Below are 15,653 nucleotides of genomic sequence, written 5' to 3'. Positions count from 1 at the left end.
AATTCCCCTTCTCCTTTTCTTCCTCCTCTTCCTCTTCCTTCTTTTCTTCCTCTTCCTCTTCCTCCATTTCCCCCCCAGAGTCAAGATCTCAGTCAGTCTGGGTGTGATGGTGTAAATGGAGGTGATCCTCCTGCCTCCATCTCCTTTAGGATGATAAGACTGTATTACTATGAACAGCTTTTGTTTTTATTTCCTATGAGTTTTATTGAGCTGTAATTTACATAAGATTCATCTGCTTTAAGTACATGGTAATTTTTTTCACATCCGCTTTAAGTACACAGTAAATTTTTTGCATATTTACAGAGTGGAGCGACTGTGTCTACATCACTTTGAGAATATTTCCTCATCTCCCACAAACCCGGTTCCCATTAGGATTCACCACCCCCCAGCCCCCATAACCCGCCCCACCCCCCCAGCCCCAGACAACCACGAATAGACTCTGTGTCTCTCTAGATTAGCCTTTTATGGAAATTTCGCATAAGTGGAACCATACATTATGTGACCTTGAGAGTGCTGTTTCACTTAGCACCATTTTGGAGGTCCGTCCACGAGGCTGCATGTTTCAGTCGTTTTTAATGGGTGAATAATATTCCATTGTGTGACTCTATCATACTTGGGTGATGTAGTCATTCATTATGAACATTTGAGTCATTCCTGCTTCTTGGTGGTTATGGAGCTGTGGCCACGAGCGTCCTTACACGTCCTTGGGTGGACGTGCTTTTGTTTCTCCGCGTATCCCATAGCTGGGAGGAGCTTGCGCAGTCACATAGTAAACTTGGGTTTACCTTACAAACAAGCACTGTCAGCCTTTTCAAAACGTGCGTTTGTGTGCCACATGTGTGGAGGAACTGCAGTCACAGGTAGTTGTGAGTTGTCCCCTGGGGATGCTGGGAATAGAACCATGTCCTCTGGGAGAGCAGTGAGCACCCTTGGCCCCTGAGCCATTTCCAGCCCCTTGCCAATGCTTTGTTTGTTTTAATATATTCTGTTGAGGGCTGGTGAGATGGCTCAGTGGGTAAGAGCACCCGACTGCTCTTCCGAAGGTCCGGAGTTCAAATCCCAGCACCCACATGGTGGCTCACAACCACCCGTAAGGAAATCTGACTCCCTCTTCTGGAGTGTCTGAAGACAGCTACAGTGTACTTACATATAATAAATAAATAAATAAATAAATAAATAAATAAATAAATAAATAAAAACATTGCTTTAAAATATATATATTCTGTTGAGCAATGTGTGAGAGTTTGCTGAGGAAATTAATACAAAGAGTTTAGGATGGTATCTGATTATAGGAGCTGTTTAAAATGGGCAGCTAATACTAATAAGCTTCGCTTCGCTTTTCTTTTCTTTTCTTTTCTTTTCTTTTCTTTTCTTTTCTTTTCTTTTCTTTTCCTTTCCTTTCCTTTCCTTTCCTTTCCTTTCCTTTCCTTTCCTTTCCTTTCCTTTCCTTTCCTTTCCTTTCCTTTCCTTTCCTTTCCTTTCCTTTCCTTTCTTTCCTTTCCTTTCCTTTCCTTTCCTTTCCTTTCCTTTCCTTTCCTTTCCTTTCCTTTCCTTTCCTTTCCTTTCCTTCCTTTTCTTTTCTTTTCTTTTCTTTTCTTTCTTTCTTTATCCCTCCCCCAGTTTTAAGCCCTAAACCCAGGAATTCCAGCAGGCCTAGGTGAGACTCAGCTCCAGCTCCAGGAGAGGCTCCAATGAGAACAGAGTTAAAGAACCCAGAGTACTTACTTAGTCGCTTCCCTCCCTGAATAAAGCAGCTCTCTATCTTCCCCTCCCTCCTCCCCCTCCCTGCCCTTCTTCCTCCTCCCCTCCCTCCTCTCTTCCCCTCCTCTCTTCCCCTCCTCCCTGTCCTCCTCCCCCCTCTTCCACTCCACTCCTTCCCTCTCTTTGCCCTCACTCTCTGCTTCCTTTTTCCACTGCTGAGGATTAAACCCAAGGTCCCATGCATGCTAGGCAAGAGCTCTACCACTGAGCTACATCCCCGGCCCAATAAAGTGCAGCCCATCTAGACAGTCACCCCAACCTGTTGGGACCCCTTTTCTTTATCTGTTTAGATACCCTTAAGCCTGGCTCCCAAAGTTCTCCAGATGCCCCACCCCCATCTACCTACCCAGTCTTTGCTAGTCTGTTCTCCCCTTGGCCCCTGTCCATTCTGTCTCATGAAGTCACCCTCACATCATCCTGTGTCCACCTTCCTTCTCTTCGTGTGTCAAAATACCAGCCATCCTCAAGGCTCAGTGATTTTTTTTTTTTTTTCGAGACAGGGTTTCTCTGTATAGCCCTGGCTGTCCTGGAACTCACTTTGTATCAGTGATTCTTAATGTCCACCAGCGTTGTCCATTCAGTAGCCAGGGTCCTAGCTGGCCATTCAGCCCCTGAAATGTGGTTGTTCCAAACTGAGACATGCTCACTACATCTTAACGACTTACTGTGAAAAATAGTGTAAAAATATTAGTTTTTATATCAATTATGTTTTGGAATAATAAGCTCAGATGATTATTAAAGCCAATTTCATGCTTCCTTATATTATTTATCCATTTATCTATTCATTTATTTTTGTGTTCTTGAAACAAGGGTCCCATGTAGCCTTGGGACACCTGAATTTTTGATCCTCCTGCCTCTACCTCCCACCTGTTAGGATTACAAGCTTGTGTCACCCTGCCATGATGTTCTCTTTAAACAACAACAAAAAAATCCCTTATTAATCTTTGATTTGCTAAGAACAGAACATGGGACCTTCTGCAAATTCTCTACATTGAGGGACACCCCCCCCTCCTGTATGTTTTTTAAATGTATCTACTGGGCAATGTAAAGGTACATATGTGGCTCACACTTGTGGTTCATATGTGGACAGGGGATGTTTCCGGTGCATGTGTAGAGGACAGAGGACAATCTTTAGGAATCTTTTCTCTTCCTCCACCACATGAGTGAGTCCTGGAAAGCCACCTCGCCAGCCACCCGCCGTATTTCTTACATTTTAATGTCTGCTGCCTTGAGTGCTTGTATCTGGCACTAGGCTCACCACACTCCTGTGCGGTGGATGTTGTGACTATCTTTTCTTGACAGAGAAGGAAATCCAAGGGAGAGGGTGACCTGGCCGAGGTCACAGATTCCAGTTTCAAGCCTAAGCTGCCTGACTCCAAAGCCTATCTTGTCCTGTGGAGCCTTGCTGCCCAGGCTACTAGCCTGGGTCTAGCTGGAGTGGATTTGCCCTTTAGATTAGACCAGCTAAGAGTGATAATAGGTCATGTTAATCAGAGCCCAAACGGAATGTCTGTCTTTCATACAGACAAAATGAGAAAACAGATTAATATAACAACGCATTTGCTATCTATTGACTCTTGGGATACGTGTGTAAAATAAAAAGCTGAGTGCCCCCGATCTAAGCAAGCATCCCATATCCCATATTGCAAGTGTGGAGACTGATGCCCAGGGAGGGGGGTGGCTTTACCAAGGGCTCTGCTACACTGGCAGTCCTGGGAGTTCTGTTTGCAGAATTCCGGGCTGAGATTCCTTGGGGACATCAGCCTTTACTAGAACTGTTTCTGCCCTCAACCACCTAGAAGCCCTTGTCTTGAGCCAGTCCCCCTTCCTCTCCTTAAGGACTAGAGAGAAGGGCACAACCCATTTCCCACCAGGGTCCTAAAACCACCATCCGGTGCTGGCCCAGAAATTCCTTTCAGAGACTTAAAGACAGCCAGAGATAAAGCCTTGGAGGTCTTCAAGTTTCTCTCTGGACTTAGCAGACTCGGTCTCCCTAAGTGTCTTTCCCGAGGTTGTCCTAGCCTTTCCCACTCTGCCCCGATCTGCTCTCACTCATGGTGAGGAGGTGTTGAAACAACCACCCACCTCCCTCTGTGCCCTCTTCCCAGCCTGGCCAATGAAGTAGGAGAAACCGCAACAGAGACACGCTGAATCCATCAAACCCCCGAACCCAGGAAACCACAGGCAAGGGCTGAGAAGGCGCCACTGAAATAGAGGCGCGGAAACAAAGGCTCAGAAAGAATGTCCGGGACAAAGAGGGAGGGAAAACAAAAATGGATGAGCAGACTCGGGAAAAGGCCTGGGGAGAGCGACGAATTGGGGCCAGGAATGAGGGAATCTAGAGATGAGAGAACCAGAAGAGAAAGTAGAAGGGAAGATGGAAAAGTCAGAGTTTGAGAAAAGGGGCGGACGATGGAGACAGCGCTGGCAGGAGACTCAGGCGCGCGGGGCCGGGCGCGGGTCCCAGGTCCCCGGGGGCGGACCCTGCTGGCGGCGCCTGGCCCCGCTGTGGCCGTCGGAGCAGCCACATTCCTCCGGGTTTCCCACACATTCGCCATCAAAGCGTCCCCAAAGCCCCAGCTTTTCCCGCGCCCCTCCCCCGCCACTGGCTGGAGAAGCTATTTTTCACCCCCTCCTGGTCTTTAATCTGTTGTGGGAAAAGAAAGCGGCTTTTGTTGAACGAGGGGCTGCGCGGGGGGCGGGGAGGAGGCGCGGGCGATTGTGTGTCCCGCAGCTGCGCGCCAACGCTGGGGTGGGGGCTGCCGGGGTGCAGGCCGAGCTAGGGTGCCGGGGAAGGTGGGCCAGGGCGGTAGGGACAGCCTGGTCGCGAGGTACAGGCCAAGTTGGGGCTGTCAATGAAGGTGTGTTAAGGCTATAGGTTGTAAGAACAGCCAGGGTGCGGTGTGCGCTCAGGGAGGGTGGCAGTGGGGAGGGAATGGAGGAAAAGGCTACCAGAGTGCCATTGGCCAAGAGACTGCAAGAAGACGACTCACACTAGGCTGGGCACATAGAAGTCTGCCCAGGCTGGGGCTGCAGCTCTGCAGAGGGCTGGGCGCCATTAATTTGTTTGGTTTTTATGGTGCTGGGGATAGCGCTCCGGGTCGCTTGTGTGCTGGACAAGCATTCCTCCCTCAACCAGCATCTTGCATCTAATCCGGCTTGCGTGCAATCCTCACCTGTAGCCCAGACACACAACTAACACTCAGGAGGTCTCACACCAGAGAATGCTTGACCCCAAACGTTCTGTGGGGCGTCAAAGAGGGGTTCCTTTAGAATTCCATGCCCACAGCATATCTTCGCAACCCTCACCGTTTGGACTCCTGACAGACAGCTGTGCGGTTCCCTCACCTCTTGGAGCCTCAGTCAATGTGAGGATTGATCCATGCTGATCTGTGTAAACTGTCTGCTCAGTTAGGTTTGGAGGGACACGGCCTATAATCAGAGCACTTACAAGGCTGGGGCAGGAAGATGGAAAACTTAAGGACAGCCTGGGCTACATAGCAAGGCTCTGTCTCATAAAACATGGAGAAACCAGCCGGGCGTGGTGGCGCATGCCTTTAATCCCAGCACTCGGGAGGCAGAGGCAGGCGGATTTCTGAGTTCGAGGCCAGCCTGGTCTACAAAGTGAGTTCCAGGACAGCCAGGGCTACACAGAGAAACCCTGCCTCGAAAAACCAAAAAAAAAAAAAAAAAAAAAAAAACATGGAGAAACAAATGAGCTGTCAGCTCATGGCTGGCACTCAGCAGAAGCCTTCACCACAGAAGTCAGCTTGGTGGCGCACTATTATCCTGGAGCAGTGTGGCCTGCAGGAGGCTCCCTGTGAGCTGAGGCTCAGCCTCTGCCTTTTGGCACCCCAGTCTTTCCAGCCCTCTGCAGAGCGGGGTTGGGGGTTAGGGGGAGGAGGGGGAGGGGGAGGGATGGGGTTGGGGGGGTCTCTTTCCTCTCTGGCAGGGTTAACCCTGTCACCAGGCCCATTCCTCCCTCCCCTCCCATCTCCTTCCCCTGGCAGCTTTTGAACTGGTGCTGGGCCTCAGGCCAAAGCAGGACAATGTCTGGGCAGGGTGGACACTGCTCTTCAAGGTTTTCTTTGTCTCTGTCCTTCCTTGCCATGGACTCTGGACCTCACCTTCCTTCTGGGACCTTTCCTGAATTCCCAAACTCAGCTGTCCTCGGCAGGGAGCCTTAGGGCTGGAAGTGACAGAGCCAAAGGACAACCTGAATTTGAATGTTTATATTTTTATTTTAACTACAGCACATCAAACCCCACCAAGGCCACTCCACTGCCATACTATATTCTCTCTGCCCAACCCCCACCTCCCAGGCCCCGCATTTCTAATTTAACCCCGCAGGCCAGGACCTGGTGGTGTATACATACAATCTTAGCACTCAGGGAGCAGAGGCAGGAGGATCTCCACAAGTTATAGGCTAGGCTGGTCTACATATGAGTTCCAAGCCAACCAGGGGTTGGGGAGGGGGCGGGGCACAGAAAGGCCTGACTCAAAAGAGCAACCAGAATGAACACAAGTCCTGTCTCTAAGTGGTGGGTGGTGTATCCCAAAGCTGCTGGTAATTACTGGGACTGAATTGAACTCAGTTGTCATTCGTGTGTGTGTGTGTGTGTGTGTTGTATGTTCCCATGTGTGTGTATGTGTATTCCCATGTGTATGAATTCCCATGTGTGTGTGTTACATGTGTGTGTATGTATGTTCCTATGTGTATGTGTGTATATGTGTGTATGTTCGCTTTGGTAGCACAGATACTAAAATTGGAACAATACAGAGAAGACAGGCTTGGCCTCTGAGCAAGACTCTCGAGTTAGTGAAGCATGCTGTATTAAGATTTCTTTTCTGTTGGCATGTGTATATGTGATGTATATAAGGATATACATGTCACAGCATGAGTGTGGCGCTCAGAGGGCGATTTTGTAGAATTAATTTTCTTATTGCAGCTACACGTGTGTTACAGATTGAACTTGTTTCACCCGGTTTGCTCAGTAAGCGCCTTTATCCCTGGAAGGGTTTTACCACACTCCCTTGTCAAACATCCTCCTGCCTCTGCCTCCTGAGTGCTGAGACTGTTAAGTATCGGTCACCTGGCCCTGGCCGGAAAGACTTCAAGCTGCCAGTACTTATAAGGGACACTGATGAATGCAAGGCCACACTGGGTTACAGAGTTAGAGTCCAACTCAAAAACACCTACAGTTTCCCCTCAACAAAACAAATATCTCACATGGGGTTGATGCTCGGAAAATACCTCCTTCTGGCTTACCCGATGGCAGAAGCAGAGACAGCCCTGGGGCATCCCATGACTCATTATTTGGTGAAGTAAGAGTAAGGGGTTAACTTTAGGGTGGTATTGCCTGACTCAGTGTGGCCAAAAGATGAAGAAGGCAGTCAGCTCCAAAACTGATCCCTAAATTTAACAGCAGTCATTGTGTAACTTCTGAACAAGTATCACCCTGGAAGGATGGATGGAATGGTAATAGTGGTGGAGATTTGGAGTGTGTATGTGTGCAAGGCTCTTGAGTTCTGTCCCTAGCACCTACATAAATACACCTTATCTGTCACCCTACCTAATGGGTCCAATTTGCTTTTCTCTATCTAGGGGAACACGACCTTCTCAGGGGCTGGTGAAATGGCTCATCAAGCAAAGTTGCTTGTCACCAAGCCTGAGGACCTGGGCTTGGTTCCACTGGAGTCACACAGTGGAGGAAGAGACCACCACACATTCACCATACATGCACGAATACACATACATGAATACATGCAATAACAATAATTCCCAAGAGTTCCTTTGGAAAGGTGGAAGAAAATGAATACACACAGAAGGATGAATGCTTTGCAGACAGGATGGACACCTTGGGTTTATCACCTAGTAGCTATGAGGCCTGCACACAAGCACACTCGCCTTTCAGAGCCTCTCTCTATTTGTCCAGAAAATGGGTCAATGAAGCCAGACATGGTGGAGCACATTTGTAATCTCAGCACTGAGCAGCTGAGGGTGAGAGAATTTAAAGTTTGAGGACCACTTAGGCTACACCGTGAGACTCTGTCTCAGAACAAACAGTCACAGAGAGAATGGAGGGCTGGGGCTAAGGTTGAGAGTTGTGAGGGGCTTGCCTCTCACTCACAAGGCCAGGAGTTCCATCCCCAGAGCTGTAAAAACAAAACCAACCAACCAACCAACCAACCAAACAAACAAAAAACCAACAAAGATTAGGTAAACAGTCCTTGGCAAGCAGGACTCAGCCGTGAGGTAGTGACAGCTCTGAGTGTTTCTGAAGTGTTTAAGAGGCCACTTAACACCCCCCCTCCAATCTCCATCTCTATTAAGAACTTAGGTCCCCCCATTCCCTCATTGTTCCTTATACTGTCTTTCTTAGTAATGCCTACATTTCTGTCAACTACTTCCAGAGGAAGACTAACTTCCAGGGCACCTTGAATCCCACCGAACACATCAATTACAGAAAGGTTTGCACTTCCCATCTTCTGTCCCCTCTGGTCCTCTTAGCTGTCAGGTGGTAAATATCAGTTTCTTCCCAATTCTATGGAGCTAATAAGTAAGGAGTAACCTAGGTGAGACATGGTTATAAGTGAGGGTGGAGAGTCTGGCCAACGCCAGGATCTCGTGTGCCTTCCTTGAATCCTTTGGTTCTTAGGTTGTACTTTGGGATTCAAATTTGCTGAGGGGAGCAGGAACAGGTTTCCAGTGTTCTGTTGGAGAGCTTCCAGAACATCCGCTCTCTGAACAAATGGGTAGATATCAGAAAACGCATGGGCTGGCAAGATGGCTCAGTATAAAGGTGCTCGCCCTGGAGCCCTGAAGGTCTGCATTTGATCCCTGGACCCAGAGTCGAAGGAAACATCCCGGTTTCCAAAAGTTATACTATGTTGTTCCCGAGTATTCTGTAGCGTGTTAACATTGTGGCATATGTGTGACCACACTTACATACACATAGGTCACTTACACTTTTTTTTTTTAAATACAGCTTCTGTGAAACTTGAACCGACATAGAGTATTAACATTTATGAGAACTAGGGCCAGAGCGGTCAGGGAGTCAGGGGACTGGATCTCGGCCACAGGGCAGCCATAGACATTCGACATGACCTTAGACAAAGACCGAAGGTCACCTGGATCCCTGCGTCTACACATGGAGGAAAGATAACCAGCTAGGTTGACAGAAGCCCAGTTTAAGTAAGACATCTGCAATCCTCATCATCATGACATTGACTTTGAAATTCACAGCGGAGAGACCCCACTACCACCACGTCTTAAATTTCTAAAGCCGAAAACAGTAATAGCTTACAGTTCTGCCAGCTCAAAAAAAAAAAAAAATCAGAAAGCACAACATTGGCTTTTTTTCTCCCCCTTTTATAATTTTGGCAAGAGGAAGATGCAGTTCCTGGAAATGCTTACAAAATGATTCCTGACACTAGGAGGAGATAGTTAAAAGAGGGGAAAAGGAAAAAGAAAAGCTATCTGTGTTCAGATAGAAAGGAGGAAGGTGGAAAGAAAAGAGAGAAACAAAAGAACTAAAAGAGAAAGGGGGGCTTTAAAGGGCCCCAATTCAGGGGACGTTATCAAGGTCTCAGCATCTGCTATTCACAAGCCGCTCGCCGACTGGGGTGGCGCAGGCCCCGCCCCTATCTCGGGTGTCCGGCGCTCATTGGTGGGAGAGGCAGTAGCCGGCCGGTGACTGCCCGAGGAAAGGTTGCCTGGGACACGCATCCCTGTGTGAACGCATGACGTCCCACCCTGGCGCCAGGCTGTCTGGGGCTGAGTCTTAGATCAACACAGCTGTGGGACCCGGACCCACAGCTGGGCAAAGGAGCGGATTCCTCAACAAAAAATAGGATTGTGGGAAAAGTTCTGAAACAAAAACAGCGCAGACAAAAGCCTTAATGACATCCTTTCATAAAAATAAAAAATGCAAGAGGGGGGAAAAAGCTGGTAAAAGGAGCAGAACTGGGAACAGAAAGTTCAGAGGCGTTTGGAGTAAGAGGCTGAGGCCCCACCACCGCTAAACAAGTTGCAGAAGGCCGGGGCGAGCCGGCCAGTCTGCTGTGCAGGCAAGAGAGAGTCTTTGGGGTTTAAACTCTATTCACTGATCCCAACCCGACTAAAACCCACTCCTTTCAGACTTAGACTCTTAGGTCAGAAAAGACCCTTTAAAAGGCCATTTACTCCTCCCCTCCCCCTCCCCCAAAGTAAGGTTCTGAAAGAAAGGATCTGTGTGCAGAGGTAAGTTACTGGCATGGAAAGGACCGAATACGGCTTGATAACCCCACGGGCACCTTTCTGACCTATCCCCACACAGCCTGGGAGCATCACGAGGAAATAATAAATGCTGTGAAGGTACTTTGCAAATTGTAAAACCAGAGAATCCGCTATCCAACCCCGAGGCAACAGAGGCTGTAGTGGAGGACTGGAGAAGAGAGAGCGGACCTGGGTGGGCGAAGCACCTACCGCACATCTGGCCCCATGATGAACTAATGCAGACCAGGGAGTGTGCCCTTCTCACAGAAGAGGTGTTTAAAATTTCTTTCCTTTTTTGAGTCAGGGTCTCACTAGTCAACCCCTGACTGTCCTGAAACTCACTATGTAGACCAGGCTGGCTAGGAACTCAAGCTGTCTTCTGCCTTCTGAGTGCTGGGAGCAACAAAAGGCTTTTTTTTTTTTTTTTTTTTTTAAAGATAAATTAGGTCAGAGCCGGGTGTAGTGGTGTATCCCTTATTACCAGCACTAGGGAGGCAGATCATCTCAGAGTTCCAGGCCAGCCTGATCTACACAGAGAGTTCCAGGACAGCCAGAGTTACATAGAGAAACACTGTCTCAAAAATAGACAGATAGATAGATAGATAGATAGATAGATAGATAGATAAATGTAAGGTAAATAAATAAATGAGGTCATTTTCATTAGCTCCATTTAACAGGCCTGAAAATTGAGGCTCAGAGAATAATTTATTCCAAATTCACACCGTTAGTGAAATAAAACAAGTTAAGTTTTGAACATAGGTCTGCCAGGCACTGAAGGCCATGATTTTTCTAGAAGCTCCTGACTTGACTGTTTTGCACACACATACAGAAGTCTTCACGAGAGCCAAAGAAAGGCTCCTCTGTTCAGTTTTCGGGAGTCCACACAGCCACGGAGATTTCTCTTCCCGTGACCAAATAGCTGGCATTTAACTTCTTCAGCATAGAGACTGCCTTGTGCTTTCTCAGGTTAGACCTTCTGTCTTCTACCGAAATAGCTGTCCTTGAGAACTTGAATATTCCCAGGAGAAAACTTTTCAGAGACTTCTTTCTTGGGACACAGGGGCCTGTGGTATGATGGAAAAGAATGAGGCTCCGAGACTGGCTTACCTGTGATGTGATACAGGACCCGTTTTATATGCCCTGTCCCCGGCCCTGTGCTGGTCCACATTCCTTGTCCAACTGTCACACAAGCATCTGGAGTTCTGAGTCAGAAAGTATTTATAACAATCCCTCAGTGCCCCCTCTCTCTGTCTCTCTCCTCATACAGCTGATCAAAGCCGTGGTATCTGGGTTTGCTCAAGATTATGTGTCGCTAACCAGTAAATAGCAGAGCTGTCCGGATTGAACCCAGGGCTTTGGCTCCCTAGACCGATGTCCTTCCAATTATTGGAACTGTCCCAGCTCAGAGGTCCCATTGTCCTGTTGATCAGTGCCACACACTACTGAACACTTAATTGTTTCCTGTGTTAATCTTGTCCCCAGACATTGTGAGATTCTTGAGAGCAGGCGCCTCTGTTTCATGTGAAGCAACTCCATAAATATTTACCAGGCTGATTGATTAAGAAAGCAATCTCGTGGCTGCAAAACCCCACCTGTTCTCTCCCAAGATGGAAACCAGAATTTTGGAACTGCCGAGGCTTCAGGGTCTGGGAGGCAGAGCCAGGCAAAGAATAGAGTGTGCACTGTCCTTTTGCAGTATGGGATTGCCTGCCTGCTGGCTGCTCTCCTGCTCGCTCAGATGGTGGCTGGGGCTACTTCAGCAGGACGAGGAATAATCATGTCCAGGTGGCTGCCCTTCCACAGCAGAAAGGGACAGACAACACGGCGATGAAATTGTTATTGTTTTCTACAGAGTGTGCAAAGCGTGCAAAAGGAGGGAGGCTGTGCAAAACGGGGAAGCAAACGCTAGACAGCTGACCCATTTGGTTCTATGTATGCCCGTGGAGGGGACCTTCTAAAAGGGTATATGCAGCAAGCATCCCCATATTTGAAACCTTGTCCAAAATCCTAATCAAATTCACTTCCAAAGCACAACTGGGCATACATTTAGTTCCTTAAGGAGTTCTTGGTGGAAACGGTCCATGCTTTTTCTTTCTCCGTGGAAAAGGACTGGATCCAGACGGCTCTTATCCCCTTTCCCCTGGTGCTCAAATAATGTTCTTTGCTTAGACCTCCCCTTCCCTCCTCCTTCTGCAATCTCAGCGCCTAGCCCAAATCTGTTTTCTTCATTGTAACCTCAGCTTCACCGCAATTAATTTTTTCCCCCTCTGGTCACAAGATAATTCCTGACGCCAGTGAGTCTGGAGGTCAGACGAGCAGCAAATTGGGGAACAAGGCGGCACTAATTCCTTACAAGTTTCCCTTGAAAATTCTTGAGAGAGAGAGGAGAAAGAGAGAGAGATCTTTAGTTGTTCAAGGGATTTATGACCTCAGAGCTGTGGGTTCGAACCAGTATTGGGGGGAGGGGACCTCAGAGAACTTGGGCGCCTCCAGAAAAGGCATATTCTTAAAAGTTAATGGTTTTAAGTGATTCTTTTTTTTTTCAAATCTGTGCTAGCTCAAGAGCCCCGCCTCTCCTCGGTATCAGCGCTTCCTCATTCCTCGCATCCGAGGCTCCGCGGTCCTCGGCGTCAGACCAGCCCGAGGAAGCCTGTTAGCAATTTAAACCCACTGTGAACGCCCAGGGCCGGGGAGGCGGTGCCCAGGGCGGGCGGGGGTGGACCCTTGGCGGTCTGTTTTGAATAAAGGGGTGTGTCCTAGAGCGGACTCTATAAGAGTCGGCCGCTGCAGGCGTGCGCGCACTGTTTGCTGCTTTAGGTGTCTCTTTTCCTCCCTCTCTATCTCTACTCTCCAACATGAAGGCGCTGAGCCCGGTACGCGGCTGCTACGAGGCGGTGTGCTGCCTGTCGGAACGTAGCCTGGCCATTGCGCGAGGCCGCGGTAAGAGCCCGTCGGCCGAGGAGCCTCTTAGCCTCTTGGACGACATGAACCACTGCTACTCGCGCCTGCGGGAACTGGTGCCGGGAGTCCCGCGAGGCACTCAGCTTAGCCAGGTGGAAATCCTGCAGCGTGTCATAGACTACATCCTCGACCTTCAGGTGGTCCTGGCAGAGCCGGCGCCTGGACCCCCGGACGGTCCGCATCTCCCGATCCAGGTGCGAGACGGAGCCAGACCAGGCTGCTCTGAGCGTGCGGGCAGGGATGCTGCGGGTCTTCCCCATCGTGTCCCCGAGTCCCTTGGCTAACTCGTCTCCTATCCTTCTTTCACAGACAGCTGAGCTCACTCCAGAACTTGTGATCTCCAAGGACAAGAGGAGCTTTTGTCACTGACCCGGTCGTCCTGGCACCTCCCGGTAAGTTTTCTCCTGGCGCGGTCGAGGAGGGAGGCTTGCATGGGATGGGAAATCGTGCCTTTGACAGAACATTGTAAGGCTTAGGGTTCAGTCGGTTTAGGGAAAAAGCCAAGCCACTGAAAGGCAAAAGCCTTATCTATGATCAGTTAGAATAAAGGACAGAACCTATGTCAATATCACGTGCATTCCTAAGACACGCTGTCCCTTCTCATCCCGGGTGGCCAGAGCCCAGGGCAAGTGGGCGCGCGGGTCGCACCAAATGAGTCTTGGAGTAAAGGGAGCCCTCCCCCCTATCCACTAGTGTTATTTCTAAGCGGGAGGGGGAGTGGTGACTCCGCCTGTGGTCCTTTGGCGCCAACTGGGTGGAGGCAGTGTGGGGAGCGGAGTTATCAGCTGGAGGTAGAGACCGAGTTTCCTCCCTGGCGCCGGCCAGTCTGCGGCATCCTCCGCCTGGGCGCGCTCGGCGGAAACTGACGGCTCCCTCGCTCTTCTCTCCTCCCCCGCCCAGAACGCAGGTGCTGGCGCCCGTTCCGCTTGGGACCCTGGGACTCTGGGACCCTCTCTCCAGCCGGAAGCCTGAGGGCATGGATGAGCTTCGATCTTAACCCAGCCCTCTTCACTTACCCTGAACTCAACGCCTCGAGGCTGGACCTGGAGCCCGAGAGAAGGACTGAACTTGGGTGGCCTGAAGAGCTAGCACACGCTGGTCAGCAGCTGGGCAACGTCACTCTGTCCCCACCCTGACTCAAGTCTAAAAGACTGGCTTTTCCGAGAATGGGGTGTCGAGGGTGTGGGGGGATGCGAGTGGCTGCCCTGCGCACTCTGCCAAGGCAGCATAAGAGCTGGACTTCTGGAAAAGCTCTGCTGCCCTGATTATGAACTCTATAATAGAGTATATAGCTTTTGTACCTTTTTTACAGGAAGGTGACTTTCTGTAATCATGTGATGTATATTAAACTTTTTATAAAAGTTAACATTTTGCATAATAAACCATTTTTGAACACTTTGTGTATGACATCTTGCGCCGCCTCCTAGGAGAGGAGCTTGGGGCGGGCAGATTTGCATACCCTTTTAGGGACGAGAAAGTTCCCAGCTGAGGCTGAGGGCTAGGGTGGCTTGGTTAGTAGGAAGGGCTGGGGTTGGGAATCCCCCAAAACATGGGAGGTTGAAAGCAAGGATCTATGATCCTACTCTCAAGTACAGGAGCCTCTCCTACAGCCAGCAAGTCTGAGACCCGAATCTTTTTTATTTCTTCAGTTCCTTGAAACTTGGCAGCAGCTCTTAGATGGATGCCCCAAATGATTGGGTGAACCTTACTGGCCGCTCGGGGTCAAGTGGGGGGATATGAACCATTTCGTATTTAAATAAACTGTCTCCATTAACTTCATGCTTTCTGGTCTGCCTTTCTCTCAGACTTCCAAACTTGGAGAAAGGAACCCTGTGGGTGGGGTGGGGGTATAGTGATGTACTTTAATCCTAGCACTCTTGAGGCAGAGGCACACAATCTCTTTGAGTTTGGAACCTGGAACTCTATATATTGCTATGTACAGTGAGTTCCAGGATGGTCAGAGCTACGTGGGAAGACCCTGTATATAGGAAAACCAAACTCAGGTCTGCAGCCAATTTTCAGGGTGTAGGCTTGCTGGGAAACTCAAGTTCCCTTAATGTTCAGTAAACTTTGACCTGGGGTTTGAGAATAATGAGTATAGTATTGCGGTTGGCAGGAATGGGACCTTAGACTGGCCATTTCTGGGGTCAGGCCTGGGAGTTGGGTAAAAGGCAAGGTGGCAACCCATGCCCCATCTCTCCACCCCCAACATGGTTCCTCCCCAGGTGGGCTGCATCAGGCCCCCATCATCACAGGATTCCTATTTATATGATCTCATCTGTGTCGGCCTTGGCATGTGCTACTTGTATTTCATAACATTTCATTACCCTTTGTGCAGTAACCCTAGTGAGCTTTCTGGGGTGAAACAGGGTCGTGGCGGGAGGGGAGGGGAGCAACCTCCTTGCCAGTTGTCCTTCCAGTCTGATTAATGGTTTTTAACCTGTCTGGTTTCTTCTGATGAACCAATGGGAGATATGACCATCTTTCAGAAATCACACATGAAATTTTGCAGAATAATGGCAGGCCTCCCACCTCTGGAGGTCCTGTTTCTACGTAAGAAAACTTTGCCTTAAATTTAATACTCTAGTAACATCCATCTTGGACTGTGTGTTAAGGTATGCTGTGTTCTTTGAAGAGAGCCCGTCAAACATGACAATCCTGCATTGACTGAATA

General features: G+C 49.2%; 1 protein-coding gene and 1 non-coding gene across 2 annotated transcripts; both read left to right on the top strand.

Moving 5' to 3' along the window:
• Positions 1 to 6,497: 6,497 nt before the first annotated feature.
• LOC115030940 (U6 spliceosomal RNA) lies at positions 6,498 to 6,600 on the top strand. Its single transcript, XR_015047467.1, has one exon. It is a non-coding gene; the product is annotated as a U6 spliceosomal RNA (small nuclear RNA).
• Positions 6,601 to 12,802: 6,202 nt separating this feature from the next.
• Id3 (inhibitor of DNA binding 3) lies at positions 12,803 to 14,753 on the top strand. Its single transcript, XM_021160742.3, has 3 exons — positions 12,803 to 13,173; positions 13,289 to 13,371; positions 13,880 to 14,753. Exons 1-2 carry the CDS (start codon positions 12,874 to 12,876, stop codon positions 13,346 to 13,348), a joined length of 360 nt encoding a protein of 119 aa, XP_021016401.1. The 5' UTR covers positions 12,803 to 12,873; the 3' UTR covers positions 13,349 to 13,371; positions 13,880 to 14,753.
• Positions 14,754 to 15,653: the final 900 nt, after the last annotated feature.

Source organism: Mus caroli, unplaced genomic scaffold, assembly GCF_978045245.1.
Source record: "Mus caroli unplaced genomic scaffold, Mus_caroli_1 scaffold_6, whole genome shotgun sequence".
NCBI lineage: Eukaryota > Metazoa > Chordata > Mammalia > Rodentia > Muridae > Mus > Mus caroli.
The sequence above is the reverse complement of the archived record's forward strand: the minus strand, read 5'-3'. Positions and strand labels throughout refer to the sequence as shown.